The sequence below is a fragment of the Hemitrygon akajei genome, chromosome 5 (genome assembly GCF_048418815.1).
Source record: "Hemitrygon akajei chromosome 5, sHemAka1.3, whole genome shotgun sequence".
NCBI lineage: Eukaryota > Metazoa > Chordata > Chondrichthyes > Myliobatiformes > Dasyatidae > Hemitrygon > Hemitrygon akajei.
Window position 1 is genome coordinate 79,325,565 of NC_133128.1, and position 24,164 is coordinate 79,349,728.

At 39.7% G+C, this 24,164-nt stretch overlaps 2 protein-coding genes across 3 annotated transcripts in view; one reads left to right on the plus strand and one right to left on the minus strand.

Moving 5' to 3' along the window:
* cdkl5 (cyclin dependent kinase like 5) overlaps positions 1-24,164 on the plus strand; it is a 533,184-nt gene that overhangs the window by 88,271 nt on the left and 420,749 nt on the right. The window lies entirely within an intron of this gene.
* The window catches only part of scml2 (Scm polycomb group protein like 2), a 132,797-nt gene that overhangs the window by 18,180 nt on the left and 90,453 nt on the right, over positions 1-24,164 (minus strand). For both annotated transcript variants that reach the window (XM_073045864.1, XM_073045865.1), the window contains 2 exons: positions 11,522-11,647; positions 8,645-8,923 (listed from right to left, as the gene is read on the minus strand). In XM_073045864.1, the coding sequence (XP_072901965.1) occupies positions 8,645-8,923; positions 11,522-11,647 (405 nt within the window). The remainder of the gene's footprint in view (positions 1-8,644; positions 8,924-11,521; positions 11,648-24,164) is intronic.

Genomic DNA, 24,164 nt, shown 5'->3' on the forward strand with positions numbered 1-24,164 from the left:
ATGTTTTGAAAAACTAATAATTTTTAAAAAAAAAACAAAAAAAAACTACCTGCTCCTCCAACTATCGTTATATCGTATACAAACTTTCAAACAAAGCCATCAATTCCATTGTCAAAATCATTGACATTTCACGTAAAAAAAAATCGGTCCCAACACAGATCTCTGTGAAACAATAATAGTCAACAGCAGCCAGCCAGAAAAGGCTCCCTTTATTCCCACTCTTTGCCTCCTGCCAATCAGCCACTGCTTTATCCATGCTAGGATCTTTCCTGTAATACCATGGGCTCATAGTTGTTCAGCAAACTCAAGTGTGGCACCTTGTCAAAGGCCTTCTGAAAATCTTTTGTCTATCCTGCTTGTTATTTCTTCAAAGAATTCCAACAGATTTGTCAGGCAAAATTTTCTCTTGAGGAAACCATGCTGACTCTGGCCTATTTTATCATGTGCCTCCAAGTACCCCGAAACCTTGTCCTTAATAATCAATTCCAACACCTTCCCAACCACTGAGGTCAGACTAACAGGCCTATAGTTTCCTTTCTTCTGCCTCTCTCCCTCCTTAAAGAGTGGAGTGACATTTGCATTTTGTCTTCTGGAACCATTCCAGAATCTAGTGATTCTTGAAAGGCCATTACTAATGCCTGCACAATCTCTTCAGCCACCTCTTTCAAAACTCACCATCTGGTCCAGGTGATTTATCTACCTTCAGACCTTTCAGTTTCCCAAGAACCTTCTCTCTAGTTATGGTAACTTCACACACTTCTTGCCCCCTAACATCTGGAGCTTCCACCATACAGCTAGCACCTTCCGCATGCAAAATACTTATTCAGTTTGCTTGTCATTTCATTGTTCCCCATTACCACTTCTCCAGCATCATTTTCCAGCAGTCCGATATCCACTCTCGCCTCTCTTTTACACTTTATATTTCTCAAGTGACTAAACCCGACAACCCTGATTTAACCCTAACTTAATCACAAGTAATTTACAATGACCAATAACTCTAACCGGTACATCTTTGGACCATGTGAGGCAACCAGAACACCCAGGGAAAACCCATGCATTCCACAGGGAGGACATACAGAGACGCCTCACAGAGAATGCTGGAATTGAACTCTGATGTCCAACATCCCAAGGTGTAGCATGCTACCATGGCAGTATTCATTTTGCCACTTAATCTGTACATTCCACCCTATCACAGACCTTCCTTTTGGTTTCCTTCTCCCCTTCCTCCTCTTTCTGAAACTCAAGGACATGCTTAATTCTATGTTTTCTTAATTCTCAAAAGGTCACATTAAAACATTAATTATCTTTCCACAGGGACTGCTAGATTGACTAAGAATATTCACTGTTTTCTCTTTCTATATCAGATTTCCAGTGTTTACAGTACAATATTTTGGTTTTGCTCTTCATATTCCCAAAGGCAGGTTAATTGGCCAATGTAAATTGCCCCTAGTGAGAAAGTGAGTCATAGAACGTGGGGAAAAATGATAAAAATTTAAGGAGAACAAAATGTGGGTTCATTGTAAGTGACTGCTTGATGATTGGTGGGCACTTGGTGGGTCAAAGGGCCTGTGTGCATGCTGTGTCTCTTTATGGTTCCATGTCTTGAATCAAAAATAAAAGCCAATGAATTACAAGTGGTAATTACAAGAAGCACTACAGAGGTTAGCACTTAAAGATGTACATGATACCATATAAAACCAACACAAAATCCTCAAAAAAGACATTGCTTATGTAGATAATAAGCAATGGCAGGAGAGGTAATTATCATATTGGAGAATAAAGTTTTAAGCATATTCGAAACAGGAATGACAGTAAACTGAGGGCTGTATAAAACAGAAAAGTATCGAGAAAGAAAAAATATAAGCATTAACTAACAGGAAATGTCAGTATTAATTGAAAATGTTTACAGACAAATGAAATGCATGACGAAGCAAAAAGAGAGAAGCAGGCAAGACTGGTATTGACTTGTTAAACAAATATCCCTTTCGTGATGAGAAAGTTACAGTATTCTACTAGTGTAATAATTTTCAAAGTGTGGAAGACAGAATATTGCATGCAAAACAAAATAGATATGACGATGATAATGGTTCATAAGAGAGACAATTATGTTGTTGGTACTGTCTGCTCCTTAATTCAAAACAAAATTGTGAATATATAGTCTATAATTTTCCAAATTCATTAGAGACAGGAAATACACTCTAGGAATAGACATGTGAAGCATAAATGATCACAAGAGTGGAAGAAAAAAAAAGTCCACATGGATTCCAGAAGACATTTGATCTGGTATGGCATTGAACTACTGGAAAATGAGCTCAATGTGGTTAGTTATATAGGAATGAAAAATTATTTACTTTATGTTTGGATACAGAGAACTGTCAGGGAGGAAAGAAATGGGTATCTATGAACAGAAAATTTTAAAAGTAATATACAAGAATAAAGGTATTCCAAAAAAAAACTGAATGCTCTATTTTAGCCACCTGAAGATAGAAATTATGAGGAAGTAAAACCTCAGTTATGCAGTGCTATAATCAGATCAAAATCACAGTACCACGTATCAATTGGACATGGAACCTGAGTGAATGCATCAGTCTTGTATTAATAGAATGGAGATTCACTAGAACAATTCCAGAGTTCCAAAGGCTAGAGAACATAAGTTGCCTGACATTTAATATTTGAATTCACAGAGTGAAGAAAGTGTAAAATAATAAAAAGATCTGAAAAAGTAGATGGCGAGAAACTACTTACTCTTGCACCTCTTATGCATCAATCTCAAAATGAGAGTAGGCATATCATGAGTATGGCAGTTTGAGGCAGCCTTGCACAGAAATACTAATAGAAAGCTGGAAAACTTTCAAAAAGCTGCTTCTTTTGGGGCAAATGGAGTTTTCAATAATGAAAGATTAATAAAAGATATCAAGCAGCACAGATCAAAAAATACAGAGACATACGAGTCACAATCTAATTCAGGTGCTTGGGATAGTAGGTCTGACAGATAGAAAGGCCTACTTTCTGCTCTTTGAACAGACAAGCAAAACTATGAGCAGTGCGCTTCAGATCAGTGCTATCACCGGAGTCAGTATTATGTACCATCAAATAGTGTTCAACATCCAAGTTATTCTGTACAATTCATATCGCATGGACTTTCTCAGCAACTCAAACAAAATGTATTTTTGGTTTCTGGTTTCTCACCAAACTAAATAATCAAATCGAATAGTTGGGGGGGGGGGACGGGGGGGGAGAAAACAACTAAAAAGGGATTCACTTATACTGAAATAGAATTCTCTATAATTAAAATAACCAGTTTAGTCCACACTTTGGTAAATCAGATCACCAGGGTGTGCTCTTTCTCCTTGCATACAAACAGAACCTGAAACAGGATGATCCAGTAAAGAAAACTGCAGTGTTTTCTGTCTGAAGAAACAGATAAGCTCCTACATGACACCATTGAGTCAGTACACCAGTCCATGTTCAAATACTCAGCAGCCAGCCTAGGTGAGTGTTTCACCACCATCGTGGACTTTATCATCAAATGCTTGAAGGACTATGTACTGAAATGGACAGCCTGGTTGAAACCGTGGGTGAACCAGGAGATCTACTCGCTACTGAAATCTAGGACTGCAGCATTCATATCAGGTAACCCTGACCTTCATAAGAAATCAAGATATGAAATGCATAAAGCTCAGAGATGACAAGAGACCATACTAGTCCAAAATCAAGTCCCAAAACAGCTGTCTGTTGTGGCAGGGCTTGTATGCTATAAAAGTCGGGCAGCTCATTCCTTTCTGTTTTAAACAGAAGGGGATCAGTATGTCACCCTCACACCAACAGCTTCCAATTCATCTGAACCTACAGTTACTGCTGCAGGCTTAAGATGAATCTTCTGGAGAGTGAACCTGCCTAATGTGTCTGACCTGGATTATGTTCCTGGCTGTGTCCTTAGATCAGCAGGTGGGGGTATTTTCAGACATTTTTAACCTCTCCCTGCTTCAGTCTGAGGCTCCCACCTGCTTTAAGATGACCACAATCACTGTACCTAAAAAGAATTGAGGTAATGTGCCTTAATGAAAACCACCCAGTGGCTCTGAAACCCACCATCATTAAGTGTTTCAAGAGGTTGGCCTTGACATTTTATTAACTCCAGCCTCCCTGACAGTTTTGACCCACAGCAATTCACTTACCACAATGGCAGGTCTATGAAGCACTCCATCCCCCTCGCCCTACATTAATCTCTAGAGCACCTGGACACTACAGACACCTACGTTAAGCTATTGTCTATTGACTACAGTTCTGCCTTCAATATTATAATTCCAAGCAAACTCATCACCAAAATCAGAGATCTGGGAGTCAACACCTCCCTCTGCAAATGGATCCTTCAAACAGTAAGGAGGGACAACACCTCTACCACGATTATTCTTAACATTAGTGCTCCACAAGTTTACACAACCTCCTAATCTACTCCCTGTACACTCATAACTGCGCGGCCAGAATGTGCTCTAACTCTCATCTAAAAGTCTGCAGATTATACCACCATAGTGGCCTGTATCTCAAATAACGATACATTGGAGTACCAGAAGGAGAAAGACAGCTTAGGAACATGAAATCATGGTAACAGCATTTTCCTCAATGGCAGCAAAACTGGTCAATAACTTCAGGAAAGGAGCTGGTCCACAGCCTCTTATCTATCTACTTATCTAAATGGAGGTGGAGCTTAGGACGGTGGTGGTGCCTAACAGTGACACCTTTGCTTGCTTCTTTGGAAACAGCCCTATTTCTAGCTTTGATATATCAATTTTTCCTTTTCAAGGTTCTTTTGAAGACCCTGACCTGGAGTTACATGCTGACTTCAGTTCTTTGCAGAAATGGGACCCAGTCTTGGGGCCTCACGACTGGCCACTTTTTGATATGCCAAGGATGTGGCCTGGAAGACTCGCATGCCTTCAGGGTGCCAGATTTTTGTGGCTCTGGAGGCGGGCGCTGCCGCCTGATGCATCGTGGGAGATGGAAGATCGTAAGCAGTGAGCTGGCTACTGACTGTTTGCCTAGAGACCAGTGTTCTTTGGGCACAGAGCTCGGAAAAAGCAACGCAACAGACTTTTAACACCACAAATCAGCTAGTTGTTCTGTTATGTCTCCTTTCTCACTATGAAACAGGGACACCTCTTTTTCCTTATTAGGGAGAGAGAGAGCCTGTGAATTACCGGGTGAACGAGTAGACTTTGGAGTACCGCAAGTCTGTGTCTTTATTGATGCTTTGCTGCACGTTCGAGTGCTCGGTGGGAGGTGCTGATGCTTTTTTGCTGCTTATGCATGGGAGAGGGAGATGGGGGGGCTTTGGGGTTCTAACATTTAACTGTCATTCATTCTTTGGGGCACTCCTCTGTTTCCATGGATGCTTGCAAAGAAAAAGAATTTCAGGAAGTATATTGTATACATTTCTTTGATATTAAATGTACCTATTGAACCAATTTAACTTCAACAGTCCTGAGGTTGAGAGTTCTTAGGAGTGAACATCACCAATAACCTGTCCTGTTCCAACTAGCTAGATGCCACAGCCAATGTCCAACTATGTAGGCCACTCAACAATGTCTCTACTTTGAGGCTACATAAATTTGGCATGGGCCATTGACCCTTATCAATTTTTTATCAATGCAGCGGTTTCCGGTAAGATGGTGTCACACTCGGATGTAGCAGACTCTCTAGATCTTGTTGTCTTTATGTCTTTTTCATGAACGCAATACACTGCTGGATAAGACCACAAGATATAGAGCAGAATTAGGTCATTTGGCCCATTGAGTCTGATCCGCCATTTCATCATGGCTGATCCATTTCCCTCTCAGCCCCAATCTCCTGCCTTCTCCCCATATCCCATCGTGCTCTGACTAATCAAGACTCTACCAACCTCTGTCTTAAATATATCAAATGACTTGTCCTCCATAGCCACCTGTGGCAACAAATAACCACAGATTCACCACTTTCTGGTTAGAGAAATATTTCTACAGCTCCATTCTAAATGGTCAGTCCCTCTATTCTGAGGCTGTGTCCTCTGGTATTAGGACTCCCCCACCATAGGAAACATCCTCCCTACGTCCAGCCTATCAAGACCTTTCAACATTTGAGAGCTTTCAATGAGATCCTCACATATTCCTCTACATTCCAGTGAGTAGAGGCACACATGCCTCCAAGTACCCCAAAACCACACCCTTAACAATCAACTCGAACATCTTCCCAGCCACTGAAGTCAGGCTTACTGGTCTATAATTTCCTTTCTTCTGCCTCCCTCCCTTCTTGAAGAGTGGAGTGACATTTGCAATTTTCCAGTCCTCCGGAACTATGCAAGAAACCATTGATTCTTGAAAGATCACTACTAATGTCTCCACATCTCTTCAGCCACCTCTTTCAGAACCATGGAGTGTAGATTATCTGGTCCAGGTGACTCATCTACCTTCAGCCCTTTCAGTTTTCCAAGAACCTTCTCCCTGGTAATGGCAACTTCACTCACTTCTGCCCCCTACCACTCTCAAACTTCCAACATTCTGCAAGCATCTTCCACAGTACGAACTGAAGCAAAATACTTATTCAGTTTGTCCGCCATTTTCTTGTTCCCCATTACTACCTCTCCGGCATCATGTTCCAGTGGTCTGATATCTACTCTTGCCTCTCTTTTACACTTTATATATCTGAAGAAATGGTTGGTATCCTCTTTAATGTTATTGGCTAGCTTACCTTCATCATTCCATCTTTTCCTTCTTTATGACTTTTTGACTTCATATTAGCTTTTATGTTGGCTTTGACATCTCATCAGAACAGTTGCATCATCCTGCCTTTAGAATACTTCTTATTCGGGATGTATCTATCCTGTGCCTTCCCAATTCCTCTCAGAAACGCCAGCCATTGCTGCTCTGTCATCATCCATTCAATCGATTTTGGCCAGCTCCTCAGTTATTCCTCTGTAGTTCCCTTAACTCCAATGTAATACTGATACATCTGACCTCAGCTTTTCCTTCTCAAATTACAGGGTGAATTCTATCATATTATGATACTGACACCCCCTCCCCACAGGGTTCCTTTACCTTAAGCTCTCTACATCAATTCCTGTTCATTGCACAACACCCAAACCAGAACATTTGATCCCCTAGTTAGTTCAACCAGGAACTGATCTAAAGAATACCAAGTACTGCAAATCTATCCCATCTGCGAGTTTCTGGACAGCAGTGAAGCTGGACGTGTTGCACATCATTTTACAGTCTGCTTCAGGGGATAAGGCATCAGAGTCAGTGCACGAGGGTGATGTGTGATCCAACAAACAGTGGAAATGACTAGCTTGGACAGCAAGACCCTGTTGAATACTGAGAGTCTAATTTATTGGTTCATTGGGAGACCAATGCCGGGGGAACTGCATTGCCTTGGTTTTTGCATGGGTAGGGCCTTCATGCCTCTGGGCTGGCTGTTGTGGCTACTGGGGACGGAGACGACAGAGCTGGCACTGGATTCGGTGTTTGGTTGGGGACTGGCCCCTCATGTCAATGCTGCCCTCCAGTGTTTGCTTAGCCAAAGATGAGCTGGAGTGCATTCATCTAAAAACTGCACTAGGTGAGATGAGGAACTGCTATGGGCTTGTTCTACAGAAATGTGTCTTCAGGACAACATTCATACACAGTCTATCTACATGCCGTGACACTCAGTGATTTCTGCTGTATATTTTTTTAAAAACATTTTTTGTGGCTGTATGTTTTTCTGCTATCATAATTACATGTGCAATATCCGCTGTGTGCTGCATGTGACTGTTGTGTTTTGACTGTGGCCTCATAAGACCGCTATTTCATTGGCTGTATTGTATGCTTGAATGACAATTAAATTTGAACCAAAATGCATTGTCTGGATATATCACGGTTTGGGATACCAATTGCTCTGCCTGTGACTGCAAAAAACTGCACAGCGTTCAGCACTTCATGGAATCCAGCCTCCCCTCCATGGACTCTGTCCATACTTCTCAATGCCTTAGCAGAGAGCATAATCAAATATCCACTCATTCCGAACATCCTCACTTTTCCTTTCTCTCATCAGACAAAATATAAAGCAATAAAATATGCACCACCAGGTTCAAAGACAGCTTCTACCCACTGTAGTAGGTTTATTGAATGATTCCCTATTACAATAAGACGGACTCTAGACCTCAGAATCTTTATGATCTTCTTGCTTTTACTGTTTCCCTGCACTGACTTCTTAATATTGTTATTGATTTACCTCGTATTACCTGAATGCACTGTGTAATGAATTCATCTATATAAACACTACGCAGGATAAATTTTTCTCGGTACTTTAGTACATGTGATAATAAGCCCCAAATATATTCATTCCACTATTACTACAGCAAAATTTATTAAAGTTCTAAGATTACCGGCAGGCAATCCACTGAGCTGATAAGAACTATTTTTAAATGCTTCTGTACTATGCCACTGACTGTAAGAACCAGAACCAGTTTCAGTGAAGGTAAACAACTATTTTAAATTGGAATCTGGAAATTTCCATTCATTTCTTCATGTTTTCTTTCTTATAACTATGTGATCCTTACATCAAGAATATACTTGAACAATAGACAACAAACATGCAGTCACAAAAAAAATTGCACTAATTAATTCCTTACCTTCTATTCTCCTTTGCATTCTGGCTCTATTGACATCGTAGTAACCATTATTTGCTGCTGAGTTTGAAGCCATCCTTCGTAAAGTAGATGCAGAGTTTGAGGTAGAACAGGATGGTACAACTGAATTTCTGAAACCAAGTTTATTTCCTGAGTTACGAAATTCACTTGAATTTCGTTGAGAGGGGCTAGGTGGTTTAGCAGTGTTCAGAGCAGAATCCAAGGACTCTGAGTATTTGTGTTCCTTTGGTGTAATATTATCTTCTGCAGGCAATACCTCAGCTAAAGGTAAAAATGAAGAGCCTGTTAAACTGTTAAATGCAGCCTGTTAAAACAATTACGTTAACACTTCCCTGATTTATGCTTTAGAACTATGCCCATTTAAATCATTTCTCACAAACAGCACATGTAGCTTCACCAAATTAAACCAGATTAGCCTTTCATTTGCCATATTGATTGATATATATAAGGCTAAACTGAGTCATTGATTGTACTAGTGTCTTTGAGAGTAAATGAAAGTGATTCAGTGATTCAAAGAGACACATTGATACATAAAAAACCGGTTCCAGAGAATGACATTTTCAAATGATTAAAAATATATATTATAAAGTAGTGCTTTAGCACTAAAGGCAACATAGAATAAGTGAAACACTTTCTGAATATATAAATATTATATATGTACAACATGTATAGAAGAGAAAATCAATTACAATAGAACTAACAAAAGTTGGGCAGTCTTTCATTGATTCTATTATGGTTATTATCCTATAGATTTATTGGGCATGCCCGCAAGAAAATGAATCTCAGGATTGTATATGGCGACCTACATGTGTAGTACTTCGATAATAAATTTATTTAGAACTTTGAAAAAATGCAAATCAGCCTCAATATTTACAGCAATTATTGCTTTGTATCATCTTATTTGGAATCTGGCTTCAAAACAGAATCCATATTTGGAAGCCACTTAGTAAGATTTAATTTAAGCTTTAAATGTAAAGTGACCAATTATAGGTTGCATAAAAATAACTAATTGCTAAATGCATTCTACCTTAACTTTGTAACTTATATTTCTAATTCAACCAGCATTAACAACTAAATTTCATTTTGCCGAACCAACCAGAACCAAATTTAAGCAGAAAGCATAAATATTCTTCTTTGAGTCACAAATTATAATTGTTGAGATTTAATATAAATTTCAGCATCAAGCAGTTGTAGGGAAATTGCTGGAGAAACTTCTTAGGGATAGGATATATGATTAAGAAAATGTGTAAAAAATAATAGGGTTGTTGTCACAGGGGATTTCAACTTCCCTAATATAAATTGGGTCCTTCTTAGCGTGAGGGGTTTGGATGGGACAGAATTTGTTAAGTGTAACCAGGAAGTTTTCTTAAATCAATACGTGGATGGTCCAATGAGAGGCGGTGCTGTACTAGACCTGGTGTTGGGTAATGAACCTGGTCAGGTGACTGACTTTTCAGTGGGTGGTTAGGGAACAGTGACCACAACTCCTTAACTTTCAGGATAGCTATAGGCAAGGATAAGTATGGTCCTTGTGAAAAAGTTTTAAATTGGAGTAGGGCAAATTACGAGGGCATTGGGCAGGAATTTAGTCAGAGAAAGGAAAAGTATGTAAAGCTTTGAAGTTAGGATCAAACGAAGCACACGAGGAGTATAAGGAAGCCAAAAAAAAACTAAAGAAGTGAATTAGGAAAGCCAGAGGGACCAAGAAAAGTCCTTGGCAAGTATAATGAAAGTGAATCCCAAGGCATTCTGTACACATAACAAGAACAAGAGGATAACTAGGGAGAGTGTGGGACTACTCAAGGATGGGGGGGGGGGGGGGGTAGGACAGTAGATGTTGTCTACATGGATTTTAAGTAATGTGTTACTCATGAGAGGCTAATCCAGAAGACTAAGATGCGTGAGGTCAATGGTGAATTGATTGCTTGGATTCAGAACTGGATAGTGGATAGAAGACAGAGGGTAGTGGTTGAAGGGACTTATTCAAGCTGGAGGTCTTTAATTAGTGGTGTTCTGTAGGGATCTGTGCTGGAACCTCTGCTGTATGTGATGTATGAAAATGTAGATGGGTGGGTTAGTAAGTCTGCGAGTGATACTAAGATGGGTGGCATTGTGGATAGTGTAGACGACTGGCAAAGAAGACAACACAATATAGATCACTTGCAGATATAGGCAGAGAGATGGCAGATGGAGTTTAACCCAGATAAATGTGGAGTTTAACCCAGATAAATGTGATGCGTTGCACCTTCGTAGGGCAAAAGCAAGGAGACAGTACACTGTTAAGGGCAAGGAAGATGAGGTATATGGACATTGTGTAGTTAGGAGAGATAAGTGTTTGGGTGTTTTTGATTTGCTTTTTAGCTGTTTCAACACAATATTGTGAGTTGAGTGGTCTGTTTCTGTGCTGTACTGTACTATGTTAAGCATCTCAGAAAAATCAATATTGGAAGGACACAAGTTAAATTGATTCCTCTGTGATTCATACACAGTAAATCAAGGTAATGGAGACAAATCAAATCAATACTAACTTCAGCCCCCTCCTCTCTGTTTATAAAATAGTATGTATTCACGGTAAGGAAAAATTGAACTACATCCACTGCAATGTTAATTGCTACCAAATGGAGAAAATGGATGCAATACCATAAAAGTTCTAACTTTAAGTTATGCACTCGTGGATACCTCTTTAGGATTCAAAACGGCAACTCAGGCAACTAAGCAAAACCAGCACACAAAAAGGGGGAAGAATGTTCATCAGGGTAAATACATAACTTTGTACTCAAGTTAAACTCATTTAATCGAAATACAATTCATATTCAGTAATTAATAGATCACCTTCAGTAAAAAAAAATAGTACAGTACCTTCAGAAGGATAAGATTCTGCTCTGGGAAGCTTTGGGGAGAGGGGAGCAGTATATGGTGGAGATTCCTGTGGAAATCGTTTTAGTCCCCTGCTTAGTGTAGCTGGATCTGATATCTCTTCTTTGGCTAAGGGAAAGAATTGCAATATTGTCATGAATATATTACATCAGTCATACCATTAACTTCAACAGAATACTAAATCTCAGACTGAGTGTAGAATTAAAAGTAATAAATTTGACAAGTTGCCTATTTTTGCTTCAGAACTATCTTAGTTATTTAGAGCTATGTACCCAGAAGGAAAAAAAACAAGAATTAATCCAGTTCCTATTTAAAAGCTTTAACTCGACCTGTATCAGCTTTCCTAAATTGCAACTCACCACATAAACTAACAATTGAGAAGTTGAGCCTCTGCACCTCTAGTTCCAATTTAAGAACTTTACTGCATAGTACTATTAATTGGCAAGAGAGACATAGTGCGGCATGTATGAGGATCCAATTACTAAATCTTCGTATTGTATCTCTAGTTAATTTAACTAGAGATTAGATTAGAAAATCAAAAATATCCTTGTTCAAAAATAATATTCTTCCATTTCGTTCGAAATGAAAGCACTCCACACCAATTGCTTACAGAATGTAATTGGTGAAAAAAATCAATGCAAAAAGTGCATTTTGATCCATTAAAATAAAAAGAAACTGTGACACAAGAGGGTCTCTCTTGTAATCAATATCACTTGAACATAAACGCATGGATCAGGAGGTGAATTTAAAAATGGTACTAGATTCTACTTTAAATTTTATATCATCTTTCCACAAAAAACAGATATCATTTTCATATGAACAACCTTAACTTTTAAATAAATGCTTTGTAACATTGATTCAAAACTGAGAAGCATGGGGTAAATTTAAATTCATATTGCTTTTAGAGAACAATAACTAAGACTTAATATTCTCTGTAGCTATATTTGGTAGGATTACATCAACATAGTACAAAACTTTCCATGTCTCAGCAGTTCATTCATTTTCCATGCACTAATTCAGTTCCTAGAGACCCAATACCACAGTTGAAAGTATTTCTCAGAGTTTTGTGCATCTGAATATTATAAAAAGCAAGCTGTTGTTAAGTGGAGTCTGCAGGCTACGCTTTCATCCTAAACTCAACACAAGTGTTCTAAAAGAGAAACTGAGCTATCTTGCTACTACAGTATGTTTAGAGCAAGTAGTGCTTCCTTCAAAGGCATGTTTGTCAATTTCAAAACTTTTCTCTGATTTATGATGCTTTAAATATTCATTAAAACTGCTTATTAAAGCAGCAGTTTTTAAAAATGTTCAAATATATTTAAGGCAATTTCTGTTTCTTTTGTAGATCTAAAACACATACATGGATCTATTAAAATATTATAGTATGTAGTAGTAATGCTAATGTCCAGTGGCACATCTCAGCCCTTGAATCAACAAACAGTTGCAGTTTTTGTGTATTATAATGCTGATCTTGGTTCTTCAATACTGTAATAGTTCAATAAGCATAATGGATTCAACCTGATGCATCTGAAGTGGTACAAGTTGCCAGTCTTTTAAGGGTATATATGGTTCTGCAGGTTAATGGTTCAAGCTTGCAAAATTCTTTTCATATGCATTGTGCATATTAATTTAAGCAAACTTGTGAAGTTGAGGTCCTCTAAATTTATTTGCATTTTATGGGTCTTGATAGGTTTATTATTTAAAAGCATTTTAAGGGTCCATTGCCCTAAATGTTTATTGATCCAAGATGCTGCATTAGCTTGTGAAATTTGTGCATTTCTGGTGCCTTACTGTCTGAATTGCTGTGGATGTTTGAGTTCTGTGCATTTAAGGTACTAAATTATTTTGATGCATCTTAAATGCAAGTAGTGCATGAATAATCTAATGCGGTACAATACATATGTTATTAGATTATGCACGTACTACTGCATGACTTGTGTGTCTGACATGCTTCATTTTTGGGGTGCTCTATGATTCTGAAGAACTGCATTAATTAAATGGGCTTCATGTTTCTGATATACTACATTACTTTAAAGTGAATTATGAGCCTGTAATGTTCTATTAATATGAGGTGCTTCAGAGACCTCACTTTTGTTGCAGTATGGTATACACCATGGGTCTGAAGTGCTGTTTTACTTCAAACTGCTGGTATGGATGATGTTTTATAATAATCCTGCTGTTGTTTATTTACTTAGGCTGCGAGATGCAGTATTAATATGAGACAGTGTCACAGTTTGGGGGTGTTTTTGGTACTTGGATTCTTAAATTGGTTGAGGTGCTTTTAACAGCCTGAGGTTACATAATAATTTGAGATATTTTATAGATCCTTGGAACTGCAACAATTTCTGCTTTAAGAGGTTATGTATTTGTAATAATTTCAGATCTTCATAGGTTCACGATGGCTTTTATGGATGATGTGCTAAGAGTTGGATTTGAGGTTTTGTGCCTACAGGTCTGTGATACTCCATTCATTTGATGTCCCATGTAGGTGTACTGGCTGGAACTACGTCGTGGTCTAATGTTCTCTCAACTTATTGTAATTTTATGGCTCTGATGAAAGTAATTCACTGAATAAAAAGTGACTGGTGAACTTGAGTTTATGGATAATTTGAGGGTGCTTTAATGACATGAATGCTGCATTAGTTTGAGATGTTTTGAGTGTCTGAGGTGCTGTAGTACACTTATACGCTTTGAGGGGCTGATGGACAAGGAGCTCCATAGCAACAAAGAAAGGGCAAAGAATTGTTTTACTTATTTAGAGATACAGTGCAGAACAGGCTCTTCTGACCCACTGAGCTACAATGCCCAGCAGCCCGCCTATTTAACAGGAGCTTAATAATTGGACATTTTACAACAGCCAATTAACCTCCTAACCAATACATCTTTGAACTGTGGCTAGGTTTGTGACTGGATTGTCACAACAGTAGTGATACGTATCTATGCAAGGAAATTTGCATACTAAAATGTAAACATGCACGAAATTACAAGTCAACATCTGTGACTCAGTTCTACTATTTAATTATTGAAATTGGTGTTTAAAATGCACCTGCAGATCCTAAGTTCTTTTGACACAAGCTGGAAAATGTGGGTGGTTCTTGGTTTGCCAACTCTCAAATCTAGCATATTAGACTTTTTCCTAATTTATGGCAGAGCTAATTTTGGTTACAAGATAAACAACAAGTTAAGCTACATCATAGTGAAGCCTCTTTGTATTAGTGGAATGAATGAATGCATCTGCACATTTTTCATTAAGATCAACACCATTAAAAATATCAATTTCCCTGTGCATGTGAACCATCAACGAGGTATGTTGATATAATTTATGTTCCAAATCTTTGACTATTCACCAGTAAATCATATACATTAATCTCATAAATCTAATTCCTTGTAACGTGAACAGGGAGCTTATGACAAATGACGCTAGAAAAAATCCAGACTCTTTAAGACACTTACCATACACAGACAGTAAAAACAGAACTTATTTTGAGATCCACCTCAATAATCTTTGGTGTAAACGTTCTACTGAACCACATACATACAGTGTAATCTTCATGCTTAACAAAGTCCGAAGTAAATTTATTATCAAAGTATATATAATGTCACCATTCATTTTCTTGCAGGCATTCACAGCAAATACAAAGAAATACAACAGAATCAATGAAAAACTGCACACAATGAAGACAATCAATGAGCAAAAGACAATAAATTATGTAAATAACAACAAAGGGGAAAAAACAAAATAATAAGTAATAAATATTAAGAACAAGAGTTATAAGACTCCTTCAAACTGAGTCCATATATTGTGGAATCAGTTCAGTGTTGCAGTGAATGAAGTCATCCACTCTGATTCAGGAGCTTGACGGTTGAGGGGTGGTGTGGGTCCTGAGGTTCCGGTACTTTCTTCCTGATGGCAACAGTGGGAAGAGAACATGGCATGGATAATGAAGGTCCTTGATGGATACTACTTTCCCATGATAGCACACCTTTAGATGTGCTCAATGACAGGGAGGGCTTTACTTATGATGAACTGAATCTACTATTTTTGCAGGATTTTCCAATCAAGGGCATTCATATTTCCTTACCAGACCACGATGCAGCCAGTCAGTATACTCTCCACCATGCATCTATATAAGTTTGTTAAAGTTTTAGATTACATGACAAATCTTTGCAAAATTCTAAGAAAGAGGCGCTGTGCTGCTGTGCCTTCTTTGTAATGGCCATTATGTTCTGAACAGATCTTCTGAAATGATAACACCAAGGAGTTTAAATTTACTGACCCTCTCCACGTCTGATCCCCTGATGAGGAATGTTTCATGGACCTCCAGTTTCCTCCTCCTGTGGTCAATAATCAGCTCTTTGGTTCTGCTGGCATTGAGAGGTTGTTGTGGCATTCTGCCAGATTTTCAATCTCCCACCTATATGCTGATTTGACACCACCTTTGATTTGGGCAACATCAGTGGTGTCATCAGCAAACTTAAATACAGCATTTGAGCTGTATTTATCCTCATGGTCATAAGTATAAAGAGAATAGAGTAGGGGTTAAGCACATTGTCTTGGGGTGCACCTGTACTGATTGAGATTGTGGAAGGAATATTGTTGCCGGTCTGAACGAACTGGGGTCTGCAAATGAGGAAGTCAAGGATCCAGAAGGCATTGAAGCATAGGTCTTGGAGCTTAATAAACCGAAGCCGATACGTTGCTTCTCGGGCAGGAGTTGATGTATTTTATCACCAACCTCTCAAAGCACTTCATCAAAGTGGATGGAAGTGCCGATGAACAATAGTGAATGAGACAGGTTACAATGTGCTTTTTGGGCACTGGTATGATTGAAGTCTGCTTAAAACAGGTAAGGACCTCAGACTGCTGAAGCAAGAGGTTAAAGATATCAGTAAACACCCAGCTAGTTGATCCGTACAAGTCTTCATTGCTCAGCCAGGTAAACCATCTGGGCCAGATGCTTTTAGCGGGTTCACGACCTGAAAGATGCTCTCACATCAGCTTCAAGAAACTAAAATCATAGGGTCGTCAGGGGAAGTGGGAGCTCGTGAAGGTGCCATGTTTTGTCAGTCAAAGCAAGCATAACAGGCATTGAGCTCATCAGAGAGCAAGATCTTTTTGTCACATATGTTGCTTGGTTTTACTTTGTAAGGGGTGATAGCAGTCAAGTCCTACCACAGCTGTTGAGCATCCTTCTGTGCTTCAAACTTAGTTTGGAATTGCCACTTTGCATGTGAGTTGGCTTTCCAAATCATCTTGTATTTTACTTGCTCGCCAAACCTGCACGCCATTGATCTGGCACTCATCAGAATGTCAATCCCTTAGTTCACCCAGGGGTTTTAGTTGTGGAAGTCTGGATGACTGTGTAGGACCACATTCATCCTCGATTTTATAATGTCTGTGTCAACCGTGAAGTATTTGTTCAGATCCTCTGATGGGTCTTTGAATATAGCCTAGTCCACCAAATCAAAGCAATCCTGCAGCTGCTCCTCTGCCTCCTGTGCCCACCTCAGTTGTCCTTACCTCTGGAGCCTTGCTATTTAGTCTCTGCCTGTATGCAGGCAGGAAGAGGACAACCAGATGATCAGATTTCCCAAAATGCAGTCTAGGGAATGATCAGTAGGCATTCCTGATCATGGTGCAACAGTGGTCGAGTTTGTTGGGACCCTTGGTGCTGTTGGTGATAACGATAATTGGGCAGAGAGATTTCTTCAAGCAAACATGATTCAATTTCTCAGCAATGATTTGTCAGGCATTGGGGTAGGCTGTTTCTTGCTTGCTAATTGCCACACTCAATACATCAAGTGCTTGCTTAACATCTGCCTTTGGTAAACTGTGATCAGGATCACATCAAGCAGAATGGATGGCACTTAATCATTAGTTATTCCAGGTCAGGAGAACAAGGGTGTGACAAAACCACTATCAGGAAGACATACTTAACTTAACCTTTAATTTAATGTCTTGCATCAGCATCATCTTCAATTTGCAATTGCTTCTCTTCAATGGGGAAATTCACCATTATGTTTTGCCGATTCTTCTTTAAGGGTTGTCACAAGGAATATACTGTTTGGACACACTTTAGTATTCAATACTCATGGCATAAAATGTCTCACAATAGAAAGGCAGATGTCAGAAAATACTTGAGAAGTTATTGAAAAATAACTTTAAACTTTGAAGGGGTAAGAAAGAAATCACATTGTTATTAAATGCAAAACAGTTTTAACCATATTCAGTGACTTTCTGTTCACCTGATCCATGATGCTATTTTGAGAACCTTAATTTAAAGTTCAATTTTTAGAAATCAAAATTCACTGAAAACAGTAAACCAAAGCTAACAGAAAGTTAACAAGCAAAAAAGGAGGTATAGTTAAAATCTATTTAAACCAACTTGTTGTGTACCAGCCATTGAGGTCCACTGCAAGTGTTAGAAATTAATGACTGGAGGTTCACAAACATGCTTCAGAAATTAAGGTGGATTTTCTCTGTATTCAGTCCTAATGTAGTCAAATTAAAGATCATGCTCAAGGTTGTGTTGATAAAGCATAAGTAAACTTGCAAGCAATTTCCACATCAATGGATAATTATCAGTTTTTTTAAAAACTGTGGCTAATGTTTTAAAGTATTCCCAATGCTATTTGTCTGGACCCTTTCCTAATATCTTTAAGTTGCTTAAGTGGCAATATGCACCCCCCCTCCCCTTATATTATCACGCTTTTGTCTGAATGACTCCCATCTTACATTCTATCACATACTTGCCCTTGTATTTGTTTCTCCACCTCTCATTTTTCTTATATGCATTGCATTTGCGGCACTTTAATGTTAAAACAGTAATCATTTATCTCCAAACATGTTTCCTGATCTGTTTTCATTTCAGTTTCACGGGATGGGGAAATACTGTGTTCTTTCAAAAACTCACTCAGTTTGAAAGCAACAAGAATATTCCAAAATATTCACACAAATGATATGAGAGAATTGGATCTACTTAAATGCCAAATAATCTCCAGCCAAGTTAAATGTGATTGCCTCAAACAATATGGCCGAGCGACGATGCTTTAGTTTTTAAACTTCAGAAAGTCTGGTAGCCACCAATTATCCTCTCATATTCTTCCACAAAATATGCAGCATTACTGTCTATTACTACAGCAAATGTTGTGCAAATATTTCATTCTCTTGATATCACTGCTAAAGGACTGTTAACTCTTTGAGGGGAATGGTGCAATGCAGAATGAGTACAAACTGAAAGAGAAATTGTAAACCTAAATCCCCTTAGAATAGTCGTGCTACCAAGCAACTCTTGGTGATGGCAGTTAAGCCTACATGTAGAATATACACTGTGCCCTTGCTACTTTCAATGTATTGTTCAGCATTGATTTATTGAGGATAGAAGGGGGAATCAGTTGCTTTCTTTGCCCATGCTTGACCCATGAAACTCCCTTCTGCGTGTATACCACCATATTGCCAATTCCAGTGGGTCCAAATTCAGAGAAAGTGAGTGGGGGAGTCTGGCACTTTATGAACAAGTTATGATTCTGTGGCTGTAACTACTGTAAGTCAGATAGTTACTGGCTAAGTCCATGGTTCACCTTTCTCAATTTTGGCATCAATCCTCAGATAATTGTGAAGTGGATTACACACCTTACTGGCCTATAACTTTGCTTCTGAATTTGATATCTAGATTGAAGATGGGTAATATAGAAACATAGAAAATAGGTGCAGGAGTAGGCCATTTGGCCCTTCGAGCCTGCACCGCCATTCAGTATGATCATGGCTGATCATCCAACTCAGAACCCTGTACCTGCTTTCTCTCCATACCCCCGATCCCTTTAGCCACAAGGGCCATATCTAACTTCCTCTTAAATATAGCCAATGAACCGGCCTCAACTGTTTCCTGTGGCAAAGAATTCCACAGATTCACCACTCTCTGTGTGAAGAAGTTTTTTCCTCATCTCGGTCCTAAAAGGCTTCCCCTTTATCCTTAAACTGTGACCCCTCATTCTGGACTTCCCCAACATCGGAAACAATCTTCCTGCATCTAGCCTGTCCAATCCCTTCAGAATTTTATACGTTTCAATAAGATCCCCCCTCAATCTTCTAAATTCCAGTGAGTATAAGCCTAGTCGATCCAGTCTTTCTTCATATGAAAGTCCTGCCATCCCAGGAATCAATCTGGTGAACCTTCTCTGTACTCTCTCTATGGCAAGAATGTCTTTCCTCAGATTAGGGGACCAAAACTGCACACAATATTCTAGGTGCGGTCTCACCAAGGCCTTGTACAACTGCAGTAGAACCTCCCTGCTCCTGTACTCAAATCCCTTTGCTATGAATGCCAACATACCATTTGCCTTTTTCACCGCCTGCTGTACCTGCATGCCCACCTTCAATGACTGGTGTACAATGACACCCAGGTCTCGTTGCATCTACCCTTTTCCTAATCGGCCACCGTTCAGATAATAATCTGTTTTCCTGTTCTTGCAACCAAAGTGGATAACCTCACATTTATCCTCATTAAATTGCATCTGCCATGAATTTGCCCACTAACCTAACCTATCCAAGTCACCCTGCATCCTCTTAGCATCCTCCTCACAGCTCACACCGCTGCCCAGCTTCATGTCATCCGCAAACTTGGAGATGCTGCATTTAATTCCCTCGTCTAAATCATTAATATATATTGTAAACAACTGGGGTCCCAGCACTGAGCCTTGCGGTACCCCACTAGTCACTGCCTGCCATTCTGAAAAGGTCCTGTTTGCTCCCACTCTTTGCTTCCTGTCTGCCAACCAATTCTCTATCCACATCAATACCATACCCCCAATACCGTGTGCCTTAGTTTGCACACTAATCTCCTGTGTGGGACCTTGTCAAAAACCTTTTGAAAATCTAAATATACCACATCCACTGGCTCTCCCCTATCCACTTTACTAGTTACATCTTCAAAAAATTCTATAAGATTCGTCAGACATGATTTTCCTTTCACAAATCCATGCTGACTTTGTCCGATGATTTCACCTCTTTCCAAATGTGCTGTTATCACATCTTTGATAACCGACTCTAGCATTTTCCCCACCACCGATGTCAGACTAACTGGTCTATAATTCCCCAGTTTCTCTCTCCCTCCTTTTTTAAAAAGTGGGGTTACATTAGCCACCCTCCAATCTTCAGGAACTAATCCAGAATCTAAGGAGTTTTGAAAAATTATCACTAATGCATCCACTATTTCTTGGGCTACTTCCTTAAGCACTCTGGGATGCAGACCATCTGGCCCTGGGGATTTATCTGCCTTTAATCCCTTCAATTTACCTAACACCACTTCCCTACTAATATGTATTTCCCTCAGTTCCTCCATCTCACTAGACCCTCGGTCCCTTACTATTTCCGGAAGATTATTTATGTCCTCCTTAGTGAAGACAGAACCAAAGTAGTTATTTAATTGGTCTGCCATGTCTTTATTCCCTATGATCAATTCACCTGTTTCTGACTGTAAAGGACCTACATTTGTCTTGACCAATCTTTTTCTTTTCACGTATCTATAAAAGCTTTTATTGTCAGTTTTTATGTTCCCTGCCAGCTTTCTCTCATAACCTTTTTTCCCTTTCCTAATTATGCCCTTTGTCCTCCTCTGCTGGTCTCTGAATTTCTCCCAGTCTTTAGGTGTGCTGCTTTTTTTGGCTAATTTATATGTTTCTTCTTTGGACTTGATGCTATCCCTAATTTCCCTTGTCAGCCACGGGTGCACTACCTTCCCTGGTTTATTCTTTTGCCAAACTGGGATGAACAATTGTTGTAGTTCATCCATGCGATCTTTAAATGCTTGCCATTGCATATCCACCATCAACCCTTTAAGTATCATTTGCCAGTCTATCTCAGCTAATTCACGTCTCATACCTTCAAAGTTACCCTTCTTTAAGTTCAGAACCTTTGTTTCTGAATTAACTATGTCACTCTCCATCTTAATGAAGAATTCCACCATATTATGGTCACTCTTACCCAAGGGGCCTTGCATGACAAAATTGCTAACTAACCCTTCCTCATTGTTCAATACCCAATCTAGAATGGCCTGCTCTCTAGTTGGTTCCTCGGCATGTTGGTTCAGAAAACCATCCCATACATTCCAAGAAATCCTCTTCCTCAACACCCTTACCAATTTGGTTCACCCAATCTATATGTAGATTGAAGTCACCCATTATAACTACTGTTCCCTTATTGCACGCATTTCTAATTTCCTGTTTAATGCCATCCCCAACCTCACTACTACTGTTAGGTGGCCTGTACACAACTCCCACCAGCGTTTTCTGCCCCTTAGTGTTATGCAGCTCTACCCATATCGATTCCACATCCTCCAGGCTAATGTCCTTCCTTTCTATTGCGTTAATCTCCTCTCTAACCAGCAATGCTACCCCACCTCCTTTTCTTTCCTGTCTATCCCTCCTGAATATTGAATATCCCTGGATGTTGAGCTCCCATCCTTGGTCACCCTGGAGCCATGTCTCTGTGATCCCAACTGTATCATATTCATTAATAACTATCTGCACATTCAATTCATCCACCTTGTTACAAATGCTCCTCGCATTGACACATAAAGCCTTCAGGCTTGTTTTTACAACACTCTTAGCCCTTATACAATTATGTTGAAAAGTGGCTCTTTTTGCTTTTTGCCCTGGATTTGCCTGCCTGCCACTTTTACTTTCACCTTACTACTTTTTGCTTCTACCCTCATTTTACACCCCTCTGTCTCTCTGCACTTGTTCCCATCCCCCTGCCACATTAGTTTAAAGCCTCCTGAACAGCAGTAGCAAACGCTCCCCCTAGGACATTGGTTCCAGTCCAGCCCAGGTGCAGACCGTCCTGTTTATACCGGTCCCACCTCCCCCAGAACTGGTTCCAATGCCCCAGAAATCTGAATCTCTCCCCCTTGCACCATTTTTCAAGCCACGTATTCAACTGAAATATCCTCCTATTTCTACTCTGACTAGCACGTGGCACTGGTAGTAATCCAGAGATTATTACCTTTGTGGTCCTACTTTTTAGTTTATCTCCTAACTCCCTAAATTCACCTTGTAGGACCTCATCCCGTTTTTTACCTATATCGTTGGTACCTATGTGCACCACGACCACTGGCTGTTCACCCTCCCATTCCAAAAAGGAGGCTGCTGCTTTCCCCTGATGAGACATCTCCCCCAACAGTATCCAAAACAGTATATCTGTTTAGGAGGGAGATGACCTCAGGGGACTCCTGCACTACCTGCCTACTGCTACGCTGTCTAGTGGCCACTCCTTCCCTTTCTGCCTGTGTAGCCTTTACCTGCGGTGTGGCCAACTAGCTGAACGTGCTATTCACGACTTTCTCAGTATGCTCCAGTATGAATCCAATCGCAGCTCCAGACGCTCAATGCAGTCTGCCAGAAGCTGCAGTTGGACACACTTCCTGCACACATAGTTGTCAGGGACACTGGAAGTATCCCTGATTTCCCACATGCTGCAGGATGAACAAACCACGGGGCCGATCTCAGCTGCCATGACCTACCCAATACTTGCCTCAACTTTTGAAACTTTCTCCTTTGAAAGGAACTTACCCGGCCTTACCTCACTTGGAGTGAAGCTCGTCCTCAGCCTCGATTGCTCAATTAGCTGCTTTCTGCTCAGTCTGAGCTATTCAAATCTTGATTGTCTAATCAACGGCTTTCTGCTGAGCTATTCAAATCTTGATTGACTTGATTGCACAGTCCAACTGCCAAAACTGCCAGAATCTCTCGAGTCAAAGCCTCAAATCTCCACTCCTTCACTGGCCCACTCACTCACTGGCCGTTTTTTATCTATCTGGTTTTACCTCTATTCCGTTTTGTTGGGCAGTTTCAGTGAGCAATTATGAGGCCATCACATTGATGTCTATCACCAAACATACACATTCAAAACTGGGCAGGGATGGTAGATTTCCTATCCTGAAGGGCAAGTATCTGGAAATTCCATAGTCATTAAGAGTGATATTTTTGAAATTCCACAGTTGCCGTGGTGGGAGATGAAGTTGTGATTCTGGATTATTAACCCTGTGTCTGAGTTACTGAAACTTCTGTGGAATATTAAACTAAACTTACATTCTTTTTAGGAAAAATACTGTGACCATTTACCTTGCCCCTCATGATTTTATACACTTTGATAAAGGTCACCCTTCAGCCTACAAAGCTCAAACTTTACTATAACTAAAGCCTAACAGTCCCAGTATCATCCTGAGGTATCTTTTCTGCACCTTTCCAGTTTAATGACATCCTTCCTATGCCTAGGTGGCCAGAACTGCACACAATCTCCAAGTGTGCTTTCACCAACAACTTGTAGAGATGTGACATGATGTCCCAACTCCCTTGACTGATGAAGAATACATTTGGCATGCTTGTCTTCAATATCTCCAGTTTCAGAGATCTCTTTGCCCGTTTCCTTAGGTCTCTCTGTTGTGCAACATGGTCCAGAGCACCACCATTTACCAAATCCTACCCAGGTTTAATTTACCAATATGTAACACCTTACACAAATCTGAAATCAATTTTATCTGACATTCCTTGTTGGCCCAGTCTCCCAGCTGATCTACATTTTAGGTTGCCCTCTTCACAGTCCACTATACTACTAATTCTGATGTCA